Consider the following 21,738-nt stretch of genomic DNA (forward strand, 5'->3'; position numbering starts at 1 on the left):
GAGGCATATGAATATCAAATCAAGCATGAATCATAAAGAAGACTTGCTCAATTATATGTATCAACTAAGTTTCAAATGTGATTTTTTTGTGTGTGGAATGAAGGGGAGGGAAAACCCTTTTATATGGAGACTCAATGCACTGCTCACTTAGTGGAGGGCCAAATGGCTTGGCTAGCCTGCTAAGATTGGGCAAGTATCCTATTTTCTGGGCTTAGCGAGGCTACCCATCGTCTGGTTATCTCATCTCTATGACATTGTCCAACGGTTTTCAGGTGTCTAAGATATTGGTCTATTAGGAGGTGTTTTAGTAGTGTACAAGTGTTTACAGTTGCCTCTCGTTAAAAGGCATCTTCTGAAGTGATTTTGATGATTAGGCCTTTAGCTGAATATACCAAAATTGTTAATTTTAGGTTACATAAAAAGGATTAAAAGTTGATTTGAATAGTTTACAGGATATTCATCAACTTGAACATTATGATTGGGGCGGCGTTGCCTTTTGCAGCCTGTTCAAAAGCTATCTCGTGGTGGCTGTTCAATATTTGGGCACCATGAGCTACATACGAAAGATGCATTTTACTTTTCAATTATTTTTTTAAATAGTGTTTCTATGTTCAGTTTTGAGCTTTCCAACACTTACCTACCATTACGAGTCCAACAAAATTTTCCATGTCATTTTTTTATTTGAATTCTTATTTCATAATATGAAAAATCTCATTCATAGTATAATTTCTGACTCATCAAATCTAATCAATTCAATCCAACTTAAATCAAGATTTTCAGTTTAATTGTGTTAAAAGAAATTAAAAAAAGAACCCATAGAAACTAAACCAAACCCAATTAATTATCGCCTAATTAATTTTTTTTAAAATATGTAGAATTAGCGTACAGAAAATAAAATACTACTTTAATATGTTATTATATAATTTGAAAGTGGAAATTTAAAATAAATTATATACCTATGATATGTTAATTGTACTGCTATCTTCGTATTTCACTCATCTAACGGGAAAACAATACTTTCATATTTCTTCTTCTTAACTAATTATTAATGTTGAGTTATTTTAATAAAATAAAGTCCTTTTTCTTTCTTTCCATTGCTTTTCATCCCTTCTTCTATTATTGAATCACACTTCCATTTTCTTTATCTTATCAACTTGAAACAGAGGAACATAGGAAGAAATTTCTTCTTTTGGATTCCTCAAGGTCATTTTCATTATTATTTTTTTAAATTCTTCCTTTTTGAATTTCTAAAATTTTCTAATTATAAAGAAAGAAAAACAGAAGTTGGAATTTAAAATCTCTACTGAGCTCTACAGAGTTTGTCCGATGTTTAAATAAAAATGAATTATCCAATATGTTTGAACTTTTTTAAGAAATTATTGAATGAAAAAAGAAATTAATATAAGATTTTTCTGATGTTAAAATAAAAACTGAAAAGAAAAGGAAAGTAAATTAGTAAATAAAACAAATATTTTCTTACCAGGAATTTGTGACGTTTTCATTTTGTTGAAATGGAAGTCGCCGGCTTGAGTCTATATAATATCTGATCCTTTAGAGACGAATAAGTAACAAACAAAACATTGACTTCCTGAGAATCATCGTAGCCATGGCTGCGAAATCGAGCAGTAACGATCAACACCCATCACCTGCTTTTTTAGAAACAGTTGAGGAAATTATGAAACTCTACCGATCACTGCCAGCAGCAAGACCCTCCATTGAAGAAGCAGAGGCTGCCATGTCTGTAATTAAAAGTGTCAACTGCGAGGAGCAGCAAAAGCTTGAGGAAATTTCGAAGCAAGAGTGTCCTCGAAATGTTCCCGATGAACTCTTCTATGTTCTGAAAGAACTGAGGAGGAATATGGTTTTGTTTCAAAGCCATGAACAGAGGAAGGAAGCTCTTCACTTAATTGAAGTTGATAAGATGTTTCAGACCTTTGATGGATTGATACAAAGAGCTTCTATTTTAGTTTCTGGAGATACCCACAAAGACAAAATGATTGGTTTTAGTGATCCACTAGAGAAAGTTGAAACAGAAAGTACTGTTAAAGAGGAGAGTTTGATTAATAGAAGAGAAGATGGAAACTTAGCGAAATATGGTTTCCAGGATTTCGTGAAGAGTTCTTCTACTAAGCCATCTCTTTTTTCAGGTAAAAACCCGGAAGTAGTTTGTTTATTATGTTTGGTTAAATAGATAACATGGTAATTTGGCAGTTCAGTAAACTGTTTGTAAGTCACCTAGTTCTCGGCGTCCTTACATCTTCATGAAGTTCAAGTATTTTAGTATGAAGTTTATAAGTCAAATTCAAGAATTGCTCTACTTGGATTCGGTTCATTTCTGTAACTGGAAGTATGATGATCTGATGCTGTTCTCGATTTTTTGGTTAATTAGCATAGATTTTTTTTTCCATCTTTCAATCTACGACATGGTGAGTAATTCATGGCTTCAACATATGGATTTAATTTTGGTGTATTTCTGTACATAGGTGAAGGTGAACCTGAAAAATTTAGTCTAATGAAGGTGGCAGCTATCATAGAAAACTCTGCAAAAACTGAAGATGTAGTTCTTGATCTCAAAGGCAAGTTGATGGATCAAATTGAGTGGCTTCCTTTATCAATTGGGAAATTGTCGTTTATTACTGAGTTGGACTTATCTGAAAATCGAATAATGGCGCTTCCAACCACCATTACCAGCCTCAAAGTCTTAACAAAGCTTGATATTCACTCAAACCAACTTATAAACCTTCCTGATTCATTTGGGGAGCTAATGAATCTTACTGATCTTGATGTCCGTGCCAATAGGTTAAAATCACTGCCATCTTCTTTTGGGAACTTGAAAAACCTTCTTAATCTTGACCTGAGCTCAAATCAATTCACTCATTTGCCAGAGGCTCTTGGGGACTTGACTAGCTTGAAGATATTGAATGTAGAAATAAATGAACTAGAGGAGATTCCATACACAATTGGAAACTGCTCATCGCTCGTGGAGCTGAGATTAGATTTCAATAGGCTCAGAGCTCTTCCTGAGGCAATTGGAAAACTTGGATGCTTGGAAATTCTCACTCTGCACTACAACAGGATCAGAAAGTTGCCAACGACAATGGGTGATCTTTCCTATTTGAGGGAACTTGATGTTAGCTTCAATGAACTTGAATCCATACCTGAAAACCTGTGTTTTGCTGCAAGTCTAAAGAAATTGAAAGTGGGCGAGAACTTTGCTGACCTGACCGACTTGCCACGATCGATTGGAAATCTTGAGATGCTTGAAGAGTTGGATATCAGTGATGATCAGATAAGAGTCTTGCCAGATTCTTTCAGGTTCTTGTCAAAACTGAGAGTATTTCGTGCTGATGGAACACCTTTAGAAGTTCCACCAAGACAAGTAGCTAAATTGGGTGCTCAGGTAAAGTCTGTTTGCAACTTTGGCTTTAGTTTATCAGAGCTTTCATGTTTCTACCAGTTTGAGAATAACCTTCTAATTCCAATTTATTCATCAGGCTTCTGTTCAGTTTATGGCCGACCTTGTTGCCAAGAGAGATGTCAAAATCCGATCAACAAAGAAGAAGAAAGGTTTCTGGCACAGAGCCTGCTTAATTTTCTGGCCATTCAGGAGAAATTCTCAGTAATTTTAATTCATTGTGGAGCCTCATGCGCCCAAGTTGAAATGTCTGTTCCTCGGTAACAACTTGTTCTCTTCAAAGGTGTCTTAATACCGCAAGAATTGCAACATCTAGTTTTTCTTGGTTCAAGTGTGATTAAAAAACGATGTTGTGTACAATTGTTTGCACATTACCATCATCTACTGCAAAGTAGCACTCAACTGTTATTACTGCAATAAAAAACGAGTCCCATTCTGTTGGAGTTATGGAAAATTTATATATTTATTGATGTCAATAAGAGGTATACTGACTTCTTGACTTGGCAAAATTATACAGGAAAGTGTGGCAAACTGAATTAGTAATGCATCTTCTTCTATTATTGTACACTCCCAAGGCACCACTAATTCTACAGTATCCTATGGTAGTTTTCCTTTCTGTCAATCTTTTTTTTCTTTTTCTGAGAAGCTTTTCTGTCAAAGTCAGCATAATTCTAAGATGGGTCTTAATGAATATTTACTCTTAATTGCATTCCACGATCAATAGTGATGCAATTTGGTTGCCAATACGCTGGATTTGAACCCTCTCATATTTCAGTGAGCAATACAGTTAAATTTAAAATAACTATTAATTTAATGTTTAAGACAATTGAATTGTCTTAGTCATTAAATTAATAGTTATGATTTAACTGAAAGTTAATAGTAAATTTTTAGAGATGGTCGCAAAACTAGTATAAATAACTATCTAATAAATATAATTTCTCATGTTCACCCAAATACGAAAATATCTTACTGAGGACATGCTTATCCAAACGTGAGTATATATTATTCTGACAAGCTTATAAATGATAACTTTCCAGATGACATGCATACACTTTTTAATCACAACTAGTTTTGGATCCTCGAAACGTAGCGTGTGAATTGTTTATATATAAATAATACATATAAATGATAAGTTACAGATTTTTTTGGACAATTATAAACCTATAGATAGATAAGCTTATAAGCTGACAAATTTAGAGAGGAACTGGAGCATTCTTTGATCCAGTCCCAAACAAAAAGAAATTCCAGTGTACAAAGCAGTACGTCTTGTACTTCTAATTTATTTTATTTAAAATTACTGATAAAATAAAATATAAAGAGTATAAATTTAAATAAAATATTTTATTTTTTTAATGTAATTATTTTTTAACATATGTTCTTTATAATATAAATTATACTTTTTAAAATAAAGAGTACTATTAGAGATGCACTGAAAACATAAAGTTATTATTATTATTATTATCTAACAAGGTAAGAATTTGTAGATATTTAATTTTTATAAGTTATTAGGGCTAGTTTTAGGTGATATTTCAACTTATTCCTTGTTTAGTCTATTAGTTGGAATTTGAATTTTATAATAACAAGAGTGAAGTAATCTAGAAATTGAAGATGTGGCGTGACATCCAACAAGTAAAATTTATTCGGATAACTCCTGAATAGTAATAATAACAGTCCAGTTTCAAAATCAGCGGCCTTGAAATATGTCATCAGCTCTCCAAAGCTGGTTCTTATGGTTGTGAAGGAGGACAGATCATATTCCGGATGTGTACGAACATCATTATTGCACATGTCAATTCTTTTTATTTGTTTTTAAAGATAAGATTAAATCATGCTGTTGAATCTACAGCTCTGGACACTCATTTCCACGTTTTAAAATGGATGAGGACTGCAGATTTTCTAGTGGAAATTAAAAAGAAAAGAAAAAGATACTACTAACTCGATAAATAACAGAATAAAAGAATAGGGTAAACAAACACTTAGAAGCCCTTGACGATCAGCTGATGTCCATATAAAGGCCTTCATGTTTTGTATCTCCGAAAGAAAATGCGGTCATATCGTCAATATAATGATGGTGGAATTTCTTCCTCTCCATCTTCTTGCTCTCTGGCTCTGAGTCCAGGAATAATGAATGAAGGCTTGACTTATTCAGTCCTCAGTTATATTATATCGTTCTCAAAGTCCAGCAATTGCTTCGGTTGATGATAATGCCAAGTCCTTTTCCTCTTATATTTTTACCCTTGTAACTTGCACAATGAAAAGGGTTTTCGGGTGGGATGCCTAAGTTAGCAAAGAGTAATGCTTGGAGATTATATGCCTCGCTGCAGTAGTTGCAGTGTATTCCGTAGCTCCATACTCGATTTTGTCATCATATAGGTTCAATTCAAGCTTCCTTAACATAGAATCAATCGATACGAGTTTAATTAATTGTATTTTTTGGACAATTTGCATTACCCTTTGTTTTTGGATAAAGGAAAAAGCTCAATGTGATAACAAAATGATTACCGTTCAATTACATTAAATTTGTGAAAGCCTCTATTTTGTTTTAAATTAGATCTGTTTATAATAATAATAATAATAATAACTGAATGCTTACCTCCCTTGTATTGAATATATTTATTTATTTTAAATTTAAATAATTAATTTTAAAGAATCACAAAATAAGATATATATATATATTCTACAATTAAATAATTAATATATATTTAATTATTTAAAATTAATAAATATATAAAAGTCATTTTCTTAACTAAATTAACGTGGACTGTCTAGCAATACCTTACAGACGGCACTGATTTACGAGGGGTCTGATGTTTGCTTAATCTAAACCCTTCAATTTCCCATGAGCAAGGAGATATCCGGGCTGCATAATGCTCACGTGCATGCAATATTTTACACTAAAAGTGGGGAGAGAGGGCGTATACTGTTTCTGACAAGGTTGATCTTGATATGCCACCAACAGAATGGAAGTTATTCACCACATCTCTCTATCTATAAATATTGCAACAAAACAAAAAGCATTGCTTTTTCTGTACTGGGAAAGGAAAAATAGCAAAAGAATTCTTTTTATTTTCTTTTTTACTTCAATACCAACTCCTTGCTTTCTTTCTTTGTTTTTTGTGCATTGCCCATTTATATCTTCTCTCTTTCTCTCTCAACCTCATCATTTGGAAGCTGTTAAAGGCATGTGCTTGTCCCACTTCCACAAATTTCATTACTTTGTTTAGTGTCTTCAACTCTTCAAAGCTTTTCTCTGTACTCAAATAGAGAAAGGAAAATGCAAATCTTTGTATGATGTTCAAACCTAAAGTTTCTCAATTGGTAATATTCTTTTCTTTTATGTGTGTGTTGTGAAATTTTATCATTTTTATGTATAAATTTGTTTTTATTGTAACTGCAAAATGGTAAAAAATTCAGATTTGCTGCTTTTGTGGGAGCATTTTTCAGTTAATTACTGTCTTCTTTTTAAGTATTTTACTAATCTTTTGCAGGCATGGAAAGGATAGGACAAACGATTGGGCTCTCTGTTTTTAAGGCTATAAGATTGTAGGAATTTGAGAAAGAAAATATTAGCTATCGAGAGACACTATAATGCCAGTTCCTCTTGCTCCTTATCCAACACCTCCAGCACCTCATACACCACCTGCTGCTAATGGTATCTGTAATTACATTTTGCACTTTGTTGATTTTTATTTCTTTTTAACCTTTAAACTATGAGAATTTCCTTTCTTATTTGTTTCAGCCTCATATTTTCTGTATAACATAGATATGAAAGGAGCCTCTAGTGTGCCAAAACTACAATTCAACATAAATTAAGCTTTCCTTATATTTGCAGACTCACCCATTTAGGTTATGAAAAGATTTCTGCAAATAGCTATGAAGGGTTGTGTTGTTTGTTGTACTTAATTTCTCATGTTGTTTCTCAAAATAGATATTCTCACAATTCCACTTCGCTTCCAATTTACTATAGCTGCTAATATATATATATATTTGGCTTTAACTGGTCATTAATAATTTATTTCATGGGACCAATTAGGAAGATTAAAGCCATTTTTAGGTCCATGCCAACAAGCATGAACTTCTAAACTATGTGGTTTTCTTCACATGGTATATATTCTAATTAAATTGTATAAGGTAAGGGTGGATCTGCATTTTTCTTCACGTTAAGCCAATGGGGCTTTTGCATGGCAGGCATGTCAGAGATATTAAAACCATTTGCAGCTTTGACCTGTTAAGCTTGAGCATTGATACAATTTTCATGTTGTTATCTGCTTCTATTAATACCCCTGATATTCCGAGTTCATAAAGTAAGCTCTTGGTTACTAGGTGTACAGAGTCAGCTTGTGTGTTCTGGATGCCGAAACCTTCTACTCTACCCCGTTGGAGCAACCTCTGTCTGCTGTGCTGTATGCAATGCAGTCACAATTGTGCCACCTCCTGGTAAAATTCTTTCTCCACTTTCTTGGCTCGACGATCTTCAAAGATTATCTAGTAACAACTTCAATTTTATTTTATAATCTGAACATAATAAATGATCAAACTGATGAGTAATGCCTTAGCAGAATCACTTTCCTTTTCTCTCGTCTGTAATTGAAAACCAACAAGTAGGCTCATAAGCGTAATGTGTGCTCCATATTTTTTTTGGGTCTGTTTATCTGTTAATAGAATCCGAATCTAGGGCATTTACATTTTGTGTCAGTACTTTTATTAAAGCACAAGCATTCAAGAATGAACTTATTAAGAAAATCAATGCCAAAGGGTATTCACCTCTGTGTTTAATCTCCAATAGGCACAGAAATGGCACAGTTGGTTTGTGGAGGCTGCCACACTTTACTCATGTACATCCGCGGAGCAACAAGTGTACAATGTTCCTGTTGTCACACCATCAATCTAGCCTTGGAAGGTAATGATTGACATTGGCATTACAAGAAATGTTATATTCCCAGCAAATATTCTAGTATAAGAATCTTCTATTAGCTTCATATATATATGGTTAACATTGATTTACTACTAGATGAATTAAGGTCCGAAATCTGTATTATTACAGCAAATCAAGTGGCACATGTCAACTGTGGGAACTGCAGGATGCTATTGATGTATCAATATGGAGCACGATCTGTAAAATGCGCTGTTTGCAATTTTGTGACATCAGTTGGGGTCAGTATGTGATCTGTTTGATTTTCGCCTTTTAGCAAATGTTAATGAAAATATTGAGTTAGTGTCTTTTAGAGCATTATATAAATCCAAAAGAAATGAAGGATAAGCTTTCAAAGTTGAAACACGGATGAAATTATGAAGGTTCAATATTCATAAAATCCTAGAAGCATAGATGGAATGGAAGTTGAACTGAAATATGAATCATATCTGTAAGTCTATAACCAGAAGCATTAGATAAAGAAATTAAGAACATGTTAATTGGTATAGGTCATTGATTAAGCCTTCTATGTATTACTTTTGTTCAGCATGTGTCATGTGAAAAACAAGCTGAGAATTACCTACGAAAGTTGGATATTTCTGTTGGGTCCACAAAATAGGAAAAGTTTCTTCTAGCCATAATATCAACTAGAAGAACCACAGTACTGAAATTTCTTGCCTGAATTTGAACTTCCTGAATAGTATTATGATAAATATACATAGAAATAACTAGAGTTATTTAGTATTAGCATTGCTTTTAATGGGGTATTACTAAAACTGCAGGCTTCAACAAGCACTACTGACCAGAAGTTCAACAGCTGAAGTTATTAGAAACAGAAGTTAGTGATTGCAGATTCCACAGCTTCAGTTTTGCATATGATTTCTGCATCTCCAGTGACTGCATCTCGCAGCCAAGCAGATAAAAATGACCTTAGTTGCATGTATAGAGAGTTCTTTTTTTCATTTTTCATTTTTCCCCGTGATTAATCATGAATTAGCAGTTTTGGCATTAATTTTAAGTTAAATGTATGCGACTGAAGTACTATCATATGAGAAACTTCCAGATTGTGTGTGCGTTCGGGATATTTTCGGATTAGATTGATGAACTTCATTATCTCTTTTTACTTTAACATGTGTATACAAGTAAGCATCAAGTACACGAGAAAGAGTTATTGCATGATGCCTTTTCCTTTCCTTTTTCTTCAGTTGGGGTTATGGTTTAAATACAAACAACTGTTCGAGAGCCATTTTCTACCAGATAATTTTGGTAGATGAAAAATAAATATAGCCATAAGAGATTTTTCAAGAGAAGAACATGATTCCTGAAGATTTCTGACCAACTTTTGTTGATGAGATTGACTTTTCATGGGACAGAGATGAGTTTTAATCTGCCCTTTCAACATAGACATATATATATACATTCCTTTTTACCCATTCACAAAGGGATTAATATATCTAAAGTTCTGTTCTAAACAGTTTGGTATTAGATAGAACCCTTAGAGGTGATTTCCACAAAAATGGAACAGATGTGAAGACAACAGATTTTGGGTACCCATTATTTGAAGACACTAATCAAACAAGTAATAATTATCCAATGTTATTTGCATTAAGAATTTGACATCAGAAAGGTAAATTCCCCTATATGCTAAATTGAAAGATTTGATACCCTTCTACCAGAAGCTAACAACTTATGTCCTCTGCCCTACAAAAGGCAAAAGAATACAGTCAGTGGACCTCAATAATGTCAATGGGAGAGATGTGATGTTGGGTTAATCTTTTATTGAAGGTTGTTTTATTAATGGTCTTACTGAGTGGTGTAAGTTTAGAGGTTGCAAGAGGCCAAGATTTACTGGGACGCGGTTGTTTGCACATACAGCTTTCTTCTTTTCTCTCTCCTTTTCTATTATATATGTTCAATTTGATTTTGGAAAGTCCAATCAAATTGAATCAGTTGACACGTCTCAATTAAGAGAAACTTCCTAAGAAACCAAAGCAGAGAAGTAAAAGATGACCCAGGAAAATGAGAAACAAAATTGTAGGAAATAAATTCAATCAACACTTGAAAGTCCCTTCTTATGCTGTTAAACTCTTGTGAACAACATCAACTACTAAACCACATCCCTGTTCTGCCAGGGTAAGAGATGGTGCAATCTCTCCCATTAGTTTCAATAACTAATAGTAGCTTAGGCACTATCTGCATAGGACACAAAAGGTAATGCAGCTAAATACATTTAAATATTGACAGGTGACAGACAAGAAAGCTAAAGGTAGTTTAGAAAGTATAACAAATACGAAAAGAAAAATAAGAAACATCATGGATATACCAGCTTTATTCACACAGGGTTTTTCAGCAACAATTGCCCTAACTACATTATTCTTTTCATTTTGTATCGGAAATAGATTTGTCAATAAGCAAAAGAAACGAGAATAATAGAATTTAGGAAATGTATCATCCTCTAATGATAGATATGGAAGCAAAACTAACTAACTCACATATATGAGATGCAAGATGCAGAAATAGTGTAAGATATAATTAATGGAATGTTTGCTATTGGCTACCATGGGAACCGTCAGAACTTATGGCCTCATGAGGAAACTAGATGAGACAGATTGTTCTATGATTGGACTGCTTTGTCAATAAGTATACATGGATGGAAATGAGATCTGTGAGCCATATTTTCAATCTGTCCAGAAGAGCATTCCATAAACTGACATTCAGGACCTAATGCCTATAACACGCGAAGCACATACAAGCTTCATATCTAGATATTCTTGTATTCAATTGTTAGAAAACTTTTAAGAGTTAAGTTACCACCAGTAATGAACATGTTTGATACATAGATAGAATGCACATTAGAAAGATACCGCTTATCTTACAGCAACATTCAAGCTAATGATAAACCATGCATAGCATTTTCTAATCATCAGACACCGGAGAAGAGCCGCACAGTAAAGAGAGTTAAAACAATTTGCATGCTAGACTACATGCTCTCGCTTTTGGTTCCATTGAAAGTGCAACTGTGCCTATTCATCAGCCATGGCCAACTCCAATGCATAATCATCCCTTTCCTGTGACATTATGGCATTCAAAAGTAAGATTAAAGAAATGTAACTAAGAATCTGCCAATCTCCTTTCATATTCTCTCTCCCTCTTCCCGGTTTTATATGGATTGGTATCCTTCTTCCTTTCCCTATTTATGTTAAATACATAGCATGGTTCAAAAACTCAAAACTTACTATTGGTCCTCGGGCAAAATATCTTCCAAACTGAAGCCAATAGACCTGCGTACACAATAAATTTCATCATGGCCTTTCACTTAATGCAAGCAAACACAACAAGTAAACACTACCGCAATTTTTTTTTATTTTTTTTCATTCTTTTCTTTGCTCCTTTCTATCTTTGAGGGGACCATTTAGTCACAAAGCAAGATGCAATCTAATGTTCATCACTTATTTTAATAATAAATAACTGTACAGATTGACAATATTTAATGCACAAATTTTCTCAAAGCAAAATGTTGAAAGTTAGCAATTTACCTCATCCTCATCTTGAGTTTCTACTTCAAGATCAGAAGACGGAAAACCTACACAAAGAAGCGCATAACCCTGCATAACAATTTAAACAAACTTGAACTCCCAGAGATTGTAATAATAGAGTGAAAGTATCGTCACAGGATTGCAAACTCAGTATCAAGGTAAACCTTCCACATAATCCCAACTAACTGCTTGATTGAAGAATTGTTCACTGTGAAGTAAGATGAATATTGGACAAAAAATTCTCATCTTTTTTTTACAAGAAAACCTACCTTAGAGAGTAAATAGGGAAAAGATTAGCTACTACTATGAATATCAATTTTTTTTATGCATTAGAAGAACTATATCTTGACTGCATCTCCCCACTTTTAAACTCTGACTTCCTAGGCAAAAAGGCTTACATGTTTGCACTGTTTTAGAAGCCACTACTTGGTTAAATCTGTATGATAATCGGTGCCTTTACTCTCTAAAATTGAGCATGACCAGTAATATCTGCCATCAATCATATTGTTATGCTTTGTGATCAACAGAAGAATATTAATGAAAGAATGTCATATCGTTGTCAGTTAAACCAAAATCATGTCAAAGCATAAGCTGCCTGCCACTCATTGAAGAACTCTCAGCTATCATTTGAATAAAAGGAATTCACCCTTCCTCTAATATTGCTGAAATAGAAGTGGAAAACTTCAATTCCTTTGTTGTATTGAGAAATATATTCAGACTGACACAATTCAAACATTCAATTCTTTCGTTTCCAGAATGTCTTACCCATAAAATAAATGCTTAAGCAATAGGACTCTTCAATTTATTAGCTATGATATTAATGTTTATATCATATGTTTTCAAAGTTCATCGAGCAGATTTTTGGGCATGAGCAGCAAAAAATGAAAACAACGGATGTAAGAAGCCATGCCTTTGATTTCAGTTCAGCAGATATCCCGAGTGCTTCCGGTTGTCTAATTTGTCCAGATTTTACACGTACAGCACAACTAGTACAACAACCTGCCAGTACAGGGAGCTATTCAACCATCCAATAGCAAAAGAGCATCACAAGTTTTTAATTTATCAAAAAAACATTGCAATTTTAATTAGATAACTGCCAAAGTAACATGGTTTACTGGTGTGCTTCTCTCCGCCCGCAGATCACATGGTCCGATTCTTGTTTTTGGATCCACCAATTACTCTACACATCTGTGTATGCATGAAGCAATGATTGCTTGATAAGGGTGAGCAGAGGCTATTCAGAAGTTTGTTTCTTAAGGTGAATCCCGCTTGGGTACCAAAATCATATGATGATGCAATGCAATGCCTATACGTAGACTTTAGCATTACTTTCTATTAATTTATGGCAGAGTTCTTAAGAACTTTTATCAGGTGGAAAATGCAGAGCAGTAGTGAGTGGAAACATATCAAATTGGGCGAGTTGTAGGAACAATACCGTGCCTGCAAGCAAATGGCAGCGATATATTCTGTGATTCAGCAGTATGCAATATATACTGGTCCTGCATTTGCATTTACCAAAGAATTCAACTCAGCTAAACCAATTTCAATCATGCGCGCTAGAATCATAAACAAGTAATGTAAAGAAAATTAAATAGCATTTCAATCAAAATATTTGACGCACGCTTGTTTCCTTTTCTAAAATTTCTGCAATTGATTCTACAGACTGAATTAAAATGAAAATAATTAACAATGGTAATCGCCTAACCGGAGTACCTCAGGAACTAGAAACTCATGGGAGACTCCTCGTTGCCTGTCATGAACGGTGACTTTATGGACGGGATTGGATGGAGAATTATTACTGGTACGCCCGGTCACTCCCACCTGCGTCTGCAACTCCGACGTCGTTTTCAGACGGCATTTTAGCGAAGTACTTGGACTAGGAGATAAATGCTGACGGAGAATTGCCGGTTTCGGGGAGAATGGGGTGCAGAAAGTGCAAGAAATGATAAGGTCCATAGACATGGTTTGATGTTTAATTTTCAGTCTCTGCCTTCAATTTCTTAATTTATTCTATTTTATCTTCTATTTAAAGTTCAATGGATGACAGAGATAATAATGCCGGGTGCTGATTGGGTAGAAGCGAACGTTCCCAGATTATAACGGGAGAATATGGGTTAGAAGCCTCGTTGGTCCATAAATAAACTTTCATATAATTTTGCAGTACCACATCTGTTATTTTTCTTTCAAATTATGTTGGTCCGTGGAAAATTAAGGTTAATTTTGATGACGTCAGCGTATTAACTTCTTACTCAACTTCACATCATATATAAGTACTGAAAAAGAAATTAAAAATTTGGTATCCATTAGATACATGTGTTATAATTTTCATATAATAAAAATAAGTATTTACTAATCCTTTAAATTTTTATTACCATTATAAACAAAACTCAATTTCTTGAAAACTCTCTAACAATTGAATTAATAGTTTCTATTATTGATATTTTAGCTATTAAGAATAATCCAAATGAAAATAATAAGGTTATGACAATATCTTTATTACATTGTAACTTCTTATGCTAATAAAATTAATTTAGTACCAACATTATAACTATTATCTTATTGGAGGATGTTTTGGATATGGCTCCGTTATTGTATGCAAATGAACTTTCGAGTCGTGAGTCCAAAATAGTATGAAATCATGTATACTGACATGTTAATCAACTGGCTACTAGCCAGAACAGCTACTTGTCACTATAAGAAAGGAACAGCTGTTGCATGCATGGCACGTGGAAACCATTCGGGCCTCGCTCCCATCTCCATGTTGATTTGGCTACAAATTCCATGGAGTTGTTCGGTGGTTCCCTTTGCATTAATTCCTGCGGGACAGATTTATTTTCTACTTTATAAATCAATAGAAACCAAATAGTAAGTAGATAGGAAAAATGAAATCAGCGAAGGAGAAGATCAGCAATATGGCCAGTGCTGCCAAAGAGCACATAACCATCTGCAGAGCTAAAGTTGACGAAAAGGTATTTCATTTTCCTCCTGTGTTTTCTGTTTTTGCCCCCACTGCCTGTACACATTTCCCACAAGTAGCAAGCAACCACCGCGTTTAACGCCTGCAGGTAGAGAAAGCGGCAGCTCGGACACCGGAGCAAAAACAGATAGCAAAGGAGCGTAGGAAGGCAAGAGAAGCGCAGGCCAAGATGGAGTTGCATCAAGCCAAAGCCAAGCATGCTGCTCAGAAGTCGAGACACCACCACCCACCTACGGTAGGCACCCATTATGGCCCTACCCAGCCTGTGGTTGGAACCCAAGTAAACAATCCCGTGGGAAGCACGGCTACCATGGCTGGAACCACTGTGCCTTCGTACCCTTTAGGAGGGCATCCTCCTGGATATAAGTATATGTAAACAACAGCAGTGGCTGCTTTGTATGAATTGAATTGTTGCGTGATGATATTGTCTCTATATCACTTGTACGTATTATAAGGCTTGTGTGTCATTTATGATTATCGTCTATCTTGAGATCTCGATCAAAAGCAAAGTTACAATCATAATTTGGATCTTCTTGCGCCAGTTTAAACATAAGATAAAGGCTTAATCTGCCCAAAAAATAGAGAAATAATAATCCAATTCCCACGACGTGAAATTTAAGCCGGATAATTCATCCCGTCTTAAATTGCAGAAACTATTTTTACAAAGAAAACTGTCTAATTATATTACTAGAAAAAAAAAAAGTGTCATAATTAAATCATAGAAGTTACAAAGACATGATTCTTTTGGCATTTAGATCTAAGACAAATGAATCCATACATTTCCTGAATAATCTGTCTGCTTGTATCTGTTACTCTGATCAGAAAGTCTAAAGCGAAGATCTTTTTAGTAAACCGATTTGTAACGGATCATCATACAATTTGGGTGCAGGGTTCCAGAATTCATGCCATCACAAATCTAATCTAAAAGAATTAGTTTGTATAAGCCAATATCAAACTCTCATGCGCTACGGCTTCACAAATTAAAAACTCCACCCGCAAACCTGAACTTGGATCGGCTGTAAATAAAAATTATACCCACTGCAACCTACCTTGATGTTCTACACACTGTTGAATTTTCCCATCGTTGGTAATTACCTGGTTCTTGATTCTAGCTGGTCGGGCATTATACTTGAATTGAAACCTAGGCAACGATTTATGCTGATTATCAACACTTGATGATGTCTCCCGCGATACCTCTTCAAGGAACTCATCGGCAACATCTCCATCTTCATCTATCTTCAGGCGCTTTGCATACCATCTCAGACCCTACAATAACAAATAACCAAATCTTGAGATAAAATAATTTATGGTAAATATGAAACTCATCAACAATGATTGATTGATCGCACGATGTGCGGTAATTGAAACAAAAGCAGAATACTGCAGACAAGACGAGCAAATTCACCATTGAGTAAAGCAGGACAGCCGAAAAGATCAACTTTACTCCATCGACAAAATATGCATAACCGTAGTAACTCAATCTTTAACTTTCCTTTTAGGAACAAAGCATGAACTCCAGAATGAACAAAGGCAATAAAATAACTAAAAAGACCCATTGTACCTCGCAATCAGATTTATGGAAACACTTAGACTTCTCATATATGATTTATCCAAAAGTTGCTACCAGAAAAAATCACAATAGTCTACAACATTAACAGTGATTCAGGCACACTCCAGAAGATAAGACATGTACGCATGCATGTGCTCATGGGGAAAGAGTAACCAAAAGAGGCAGATAAGAGAAGACAACCAGAGTGGGGAATATACTAAGCATGCTATGCATCAGCAGATATTAATACATACATATATTGAGATGTTGATAGACCACAAGAAGTAAAATCCATCACAAGAATATGCATAGCTGGCACTCCAATCCATCATAACAATATGCTTAGCTGACACTCCAACAGCCCAGGCACCACGAAAGGAAATCCAAATTGAATCAATTGAACTTCTCCATGCAAACGGAAGACTTGGAGGGGAGATATTTTTACTTCAAGGAAAGATGTAACCATAATCAGATCCTACAGCTTCACAGAAATGAACAAGTCCGCGCAGAAACTAGGTATTACTGAATTGTGGAGATCCTAGAGGCAGTAAAGCTACAACTTGCAAGTCCAAAATATTCTTGCTCAATAAATAATTAATTTCATTGAGATAAGAAACAATTACATGAAAGAGGAAGTGGAAGTGGAAGAAAAGTTAACCCATTAAAGCCCTTCAATCCATTGAATATTGTATAATCCGATCAAACATGAAAACAACACTGAAAGTTGAATGCCTATACACTTGTAAGAATCTAGGAAATGAATTGATGCCATAGTAACCAGAAGCAAGTAGAGATCTTTAAAAATGTAACAATTCTTCTCTAACCAGACACACCAAATAGCTGCACATATAGCATAAACAAAGAAATCTTTGACCACCTTTTTTCTCCAGAACTATTAAATTTAGTAAAACCCAGTTCTCCAAATCTTGTTGGGGTACCATTATTAGCCGGATAAACCAAAAAGCCCATTCAAATGCACAAAGAGATAATTAAAGAAGAGATAGAGAGCTGATCAGCAGCCAACAGTTGGTATTAATCCAGTTAAGAATCATAAGCAAACAAAAAATTCAGAAAACCTAAATTTTCCAAATGAGTTTTAAAACAAATGGAGAAGCACTAGGAAAACAAACTGGAGAGAGAAAGAGAGATGCAGAGTATTTATAAGGAAAAGAAATTTAAAAAAAAAAAGAAAGAAAGAAAGAAGCAAAACTCTCCAGTACAGTGCTTACTATCAAAATGCAGAAGACAGTAAAGAATTTAAAAATAAATAAATAAAAAGAATAAAAAAGAAAAAAGAAAGAAAGAAATAGTCACAATTTCGTATAAAAGCAGCAGGATATAAATTGCAGAAAATATAGCTATAGACCCTATTGCACTGGTCAAGATGCATGTGATGCATGTATTATATCAAATTTGTTTTAAAGATGATCATACATATTAACCCTAAATCACACTGAACATTCATAAAATATTTAAACCTGTTGCATATAGTAAAATCAATATTAATAACATCTAATTTCATATATCCCCATTTTTCAAATGCAAAAATGTGAGGATTACATGTATTTGATATGATCATTTGGAGAAAATGCCTAACAACAAGTCAGACAACTAAAAGATTTGGATCAAGCAATGAGCAGATTGACCTTAAATTCAACCGTGGAAAAATTATTTTTGAATTAATATTAATATTCTCTAGTAATCTTTGTACATCACAATATTGGATCATCACCACCATCTATTTCTTGCTATCAAATTCTGTACATTTCATTTTGCTATATTCTTTAGAAAATAAGTTACTTCAACCTCACCTACAGAAAAAAAGTCATCATTAACATCCTCCTTTGGAGAACACCAAAGCTACCTATTGCTTTCTAACTTAACCAATAACACAGTGCCAGCTCCTCTCATGCACTCTATACATCTTCCTAGTGCATCATGCATGCTCACAACTGCCTCCTCTAGAACAATCCTCATCTACGATCTGCAACTTCAAGCAGGTTACTAACTCATCCATGGGCTTACCTTCCTTGTATTCTCCAACACTGGTGCTACCTACTGCTTTCTAACTTGCCACTGACATTTGAAATCCACTAAGACCGACTACCACACCTCTTATGTCCTGTCTATTTCTTTCCTGCACATCACTCAAATGCAACACTGTCTCCTCTTGTAGAACTCTCATCTAAATTGAGCTTAAAGCAGGCTATTGCACGTCTCTCATTCAAAGAAAATGAAGGTGGTCCACATGGTTTCCCTTAGCAGATGTTGCATTTTCTTTAGCAGATGTTGCATTTGCTTTAGCAGATGTGACGTTATCTTCTTATCTTTGCTTGTTTTAGTAATAGAAGGAATAGAATTGATAAAGTACTAAATGGAGGTGAAACCCCAACAAAAGGGTTTTAGAAAGAAGTGCAAGAGGTGGAAGTGGCAACACAGAAAGCGATAAATAAAAATGAGAGGAATAAAAGAAAAGGAAGAAAAGAAGTGAGTTACAAATAAAATCTTGAGAAAAGGAGTTTGAATATAAGGTTTCACAAAGATGAGGAGTAAACCTCAAAGAGGAACAGGCTTCTCATTATTGTAAACAGTTTTACAAACTCTTGCAATAATTTCTACCAAACCATGCCTGGCTGGATCTGGGGTTCAAGGGAACTCCTGAATGCCTATGCCTCCACCATACTATGATTTTGGTAGGAAGATCTCATGTCTACACTAGCTATACAAACACCCACTCACGTGATGTGTCGACCATGCCATTGGAACCCAAATGAGGTAAAGTAGCGTACATACGTCTACTGCAAGCTAGTATTTCCCTTATTAATTGCCTAAACAGGTCCAGAAGAAAAAAAGAATATAACAGCATTAACTTTCAAGTAACTGAAATAATTCAAAATTTTCCACATATGACTTATGATAACATCAGTGGAGTCACAATCTCTGTGGAACATTAGTGATTCCCAATGACTACTACTCCAGCACTGTATTAATCCAACTTTCTCTTTGGACAAAGCTCATCATACCCTAGAAAAGGAGAACACTAAAGGCCACAAGTAACTAGAAAGTAGCCACTGACCATGCAATTGATAATGGGGATACAGATTATTCAGTCTTTTCTCACACAGAAAATGTGAGCTTGTGATGTATTCTCTACTTCAAAATTCCATGAGAAAAGCAGATATGGACTAGCTTCCATGCCAAAAATTAAGCAAAGAAGAAACCCAGCACAGCCACAAACAATTTCATCTTACAGTTTCTGTGCTTGTGCATGCATGTATCTTAGCACCTCAAAGGAAAGATGAATAATCATACGAGTGGCCCATATTAACAAAGCACAACGGTGTCTGGTGTCTAATCGGATGGTTCAAAGTCTATTTGTAAAAGTACCCAAGCAACTCCTGGAATGCAGGCAGTCATAGTAAAATACTGTGATACAATCGCAGATAAGAAACAAAAGATCTTTCTTATAAGGGAATGATGTATGAGCTGCTCAGAAGTTAAAGTTAACACGATCAAAATGCCATAAGCTTGCCAATATTGTTATTACTCATAATAATCATAAAATATGTGTCATGTGTAAAGGCCAGAGGGAGGCAAAAGGGAACAGGTAAAATAGTAAGCTGCAAGTAGCACTTATTGGCTGCAACTTGAAAGTAAGAGAAAATTTGGAGGAAGAAATCAAACTCCCTTATAATTCCCTTCTAATATTATGACCTTGTTAGCAAGTAACCTCTTCCCCTAAAGAGTAAACACTATAAAAAAAATAAAAATAAAAATAAAAAAAAGATAATTGGTGGTTATATCTCACTCTTCTGAATTCTCTTTTCGCAGTTTTCAGGCTATTATTTCTTATTGTTACTAATGCTATAATTGTAATCAGATTATAAACACAGATATCATTTACCCTTGCGACTACTAACTTCTCAAGCTTCAATAACTATTCAACAAAAAAGAGTCCTCACCACTAAATCATAAGACTCAATTTCCCTGATAAAGACCCAAATCGAGAATAATAATTAATAAAAAAAACTGAAACTGACACTAAGAACCACCAATTGCAATTTTCTTATTCTTACATTGCATAGCACTTACATCTATTTCAAGACGCATCCACAGAATTAACCAGAAGAAAAAGTCTATAGAGAAAATTAGAGAGAAGGACCTGAACGCCGCCATCCCCGGAGCTAGAGGGGACGAGAAGTGGGCCAAGCTGAGGGCGGTCGACGGCGACCTGAACTGGGACACCGAAGCCTTTACGGGGAAGACCAGATTCTTGGAAATTGGAGGAAAAACGAGGTTGATTATAATGATGGGAGTCATTTTCTTCTTCTTCTAGTGGTTGGTCTCTAGATTCGTCTTTCACAAACCCAAGAAATCCAGCGATCCTCCTCAACAATCTCATCGCATCCCAACCAAATATTAACTAATGTTTATGGGAAAAACAAATAAAAAGATTAACAATAATGAACTGGTATATGTCAAAGACGAAAGCAAGATTACGAGATGATTGTTAGTAGATTCTTGGGAGATGGTTGAGTTCGTAGAATTGTAGAAGAAACATATGAAGAGAGAGATGAGATAGTTTGAAGATACTCTTTGCTTGCACAAACAACAACTGTGGTTCTTTTTTTTCTCCTTTTCCTTGTTTTTCTAACACATTCCATGTTAATAATGGGTTTGACCATAATTACCGATGAGTCCTTATACTTATAGATTTGAATTGTGCGCCCATGATTTATAAAGAAATAAAGGTCAATTCGGCCCTTAACTCTTATGAGTTGGACCAAACGGGCCTATTTTGAGCTTGTTTTTAGCCCAGATAAAGACTACAATTGCAAATGGGCAAATGTGAAATCTCTCTAAATATTAATTTCTGAAATTTAAAATTTTTCTGATATATTATTTAATTTTTAATATAAATTTTTTATTTTATGACGTGTATTTATTTTTAACACATAAAATTTAAATTTATATATAATTTTATAATTTTTTTATTAATTTATTAATTCATAAATAATATTTCTAATTAAATACCGATTCTAATTTTAAAAATAATATATTATTTATATTTTAATATTATATTAATTAATAAATTATTTTCTAATCACATAATGGTACTAATTATATTTTAAAAAATAACATAATAATTATATTTTAATATTATATAACTAATAAATTAGTTTCATAATTAAATAATTATTTTAATTTTAATAAATAATATTTTAAATAATATTTTTATATTTAACATAAATTAATTTTATAATTATAAAATAATTTTTAATTCGAAAAAATAATAATATCAATATATTGATATATTAAATTATATAATATTAAGATTAATTATAAATA

General features: G+C 34.1%; 5 protein-coding genes across 5 annotated transcripts; 3 read left to right on the forward strand and 2 right to left on the reverse strand.

Moving 5' to 3' along the window:
- The first annotated feature begins 1,529 nt into the window (after positions 1-1,529).
- Positions 1,530-3,869, forward strand: LOC8284619 (plant intracellular Ras-group-related LRR protein 5). Its single transcript, XM_002519791.4, has 3 exons — positions 1,530-2,147; positions 2,484-3,400; positions 3,495-3,869. The coding sequence occupies exons 1-3, from the start codon at positions 1,607-1,609 to the stop codon at positions 3,621-3,623; spliced, it is 1,587 nt and encodes a 528-aa protein (XP_002519837.2). The 5' UTR covers positions 1,530-1,606; the 3' UTR covers positions 3,624-3,869.
- Positions 3,870-6,429: 2,560 nt separating this feature from the next.
- On the forward strand, positions 6,430-9,401 carry LOC8284618 (protein LOL1). Its single transcript, XM_002519790.4, has 6 exons — positions 6,430-6,733; positions 6,904-7,067; positions 7,739-7,852; positions 8,202-8,315; positions 8,460-8,569; positions 9,110-9,401. Exons 2-6 carry the CDS (start codon positions 7,004-7,006, stop codon positions 9,146-9,148), a joined length of 441 nt encoding a protein of 146 aa, XP_002519836.3. The 5' UTR covers positions 6,430-6,733; positions 6,904-7,003; the 3' UTR covers positions 9,149-9,401.
- A 1,673-nt stretch (positions 9,402-11,074) lies between these two features.
- LOC8284617 (ferredoxin C 2, chloroplastic) lies at positions 11,075-14,009 on the reverse strand. The gene is made up of 6 exons (XM_002519789.4): positions 13,577-14,009; positions 13,299-13,362; positions 12,774-12,862; positions 11,864-11,932; positions 11,564-11,608; positions 11,075-11,395 (listed from the first exon to the last, which is right to left on the reverse strand). The coding sequence occupies exons 1-6, from the start codon at positions 13,823-13,825 to the stop codon at positions 11,351-11,353; spliced, it is 561 nt and encodes a 186-aa protein (XP_002519835.1). The 5' UTR covers positions 13,826-14,009; the 3' UTR covers positions 11,075-11,350.
- A 641-nt stretch (positions 14,010-14,650) lies between these two features.
- Positions 14,651-15,324, forward strand: LOC8284616 (late embryogenesis abundant protein 18). Its single transcript, XM_002519788.4, has 2 exons — positions 14,651-14,832; positions 14,929-15,324. The coding sequence occupies exons 1-2, from the start codon at positions 14,746-14,748 to the stop codon at positions 15,214-15,216; spliced, it is 375 nt and encodes a 124-aa protein (XP_002519834.2). The 5' UTR covers positions 14,651-14,745; the 3' UTR covers positions 15,217-15,324.
- A 241-nt stretch (positions 15,325-15,565) lies between these two features.
- LOC8284615 lies at positions 15,566-21,042 on the reverse strand. The gene is made up of 2 exons (XM_002519787.4): positions 20,552-21,042; positions 15,566-16,106 (listed from the first exon to the last, which is right to left on the reverse strand). Exons 1-2 carry the CDS (start codon positions 20,789-20,791, stop codon positions 15,870-15,872), a joined length of 477 nt encoding a protein of 158 aa, XP_002519833.2. The 5' UTR covers positions 20,792-21,042; the 3' UTR covers positions 15,566-15,869.
- Positions 21,043-21,738: the final 696 nt, after the last annotated feature.

This window comes from Ricinus communis, chromosome 5 (genome assembly GCF_019578655.1).
Source record: "Ricinus communis isolate WT05 ecotype wild-type chromosome 5, ASM1957865v1, whole genome shotgun sequence".
Classification (NCBI taxonomy): domain Eukaryota; kingdom Viridiplantae; phylum Streptophyta; class Magnoliopsida; order Malpighiales; family Euphorbiaceae; genus Ricinus; species Ricinus communis.

Bases quoted from the DNA above. Each gene is read 5' to 3' on its own strand.
- LOC8284619 (XM_002519791.4), top strand. From the start codon at position 1,607: ATGGCTGCGAAATCGAGCAGTAACGATCAACACCCATCACCTGCTTTT. The intron at 2,148-2,483 runs GTAAAAACCCGG...TTCTGTACATAG, and splicing joins TAAGCCATCTCTTTTTTCAG to GTGAAGGTGAACCTGAAAAA. The intron at 3,401-3,494 runs GTAAAGTCTGTT...TTTATTCATCAG, and splicing joins TAGCTAAATTGGGTGCTCAG to GCTTCTGTTCAGTTTATGGC.
- LOC8284618 (XM_002519790.4), top strand. From the start codon at position 7,004: ATGCCAGTTCCTCTTGCTCCTTATCCAACACCTCCAGCACCTCATACA. The intron at 7,068-7,738 runs GTATCTGTAATT...CTTGGTTACTAG, and splicing joins TACACCACCTGCTGCTAATG to GTGTACAGAGTCAGCTTGTG. The intron at 8,316-8,459 runs GTAATGATTGAC...GTATTATTACAG, and splicing joins CATCAATCTAGCCTTGGAAG to CAAATCAAGTGGCACATGTC.
- LOC8284617 (XM_002519789.4), bottom strand. From the start codon at position 13,825: ATGTCTATGGACCTTATCATTTCTTGCACTTTCTGCACCCCATTCTCC. The intron at 13,363-13,576 runs GTACTCCGGTTA...ATGCAAATGCAG, and splicing joins ATGAGTTTCTAGTTCCTGAG to GACCAGTATATATTGCATAC. The intron at 11,933-12,773 runs GCATGGCTTCTT...ATTGTTATGCAG, and splicing joins CTGCTGAACTGAAATCAAAG to GGTTATGCGCTTCTTTGTGT.
- LOC8284616 (XM_002519788.4), top strand. From the start codon at position 14,746: ATGAAATCAGCGAAGGAGAAGATCAGCAATATGGCCAGTGCTGCCAAA. The intron at 14,833-14,928 runs GTATTTCATTTT...TAACGCCTGCAG, and splicing joins GAGCTAAAGTTGACGAAAAG to GTAGAGAAAGCGGCAGCTCG.
- LOC8284615 (XM_002519787.4), bottom strand. From the start codon at position 20,791: ATGAGATTGTTGAGGAGGATCGCTGGATTTCTTGGGTTTGTGAAAGAC. The intron at 16,107-20,551 runs GTCCTTCTCTCT...TTGTTATTGTAG, and splicing joins CCGGGGATGGCGGCGTTCAG to GGTCTGAGATGGTATGCAAA.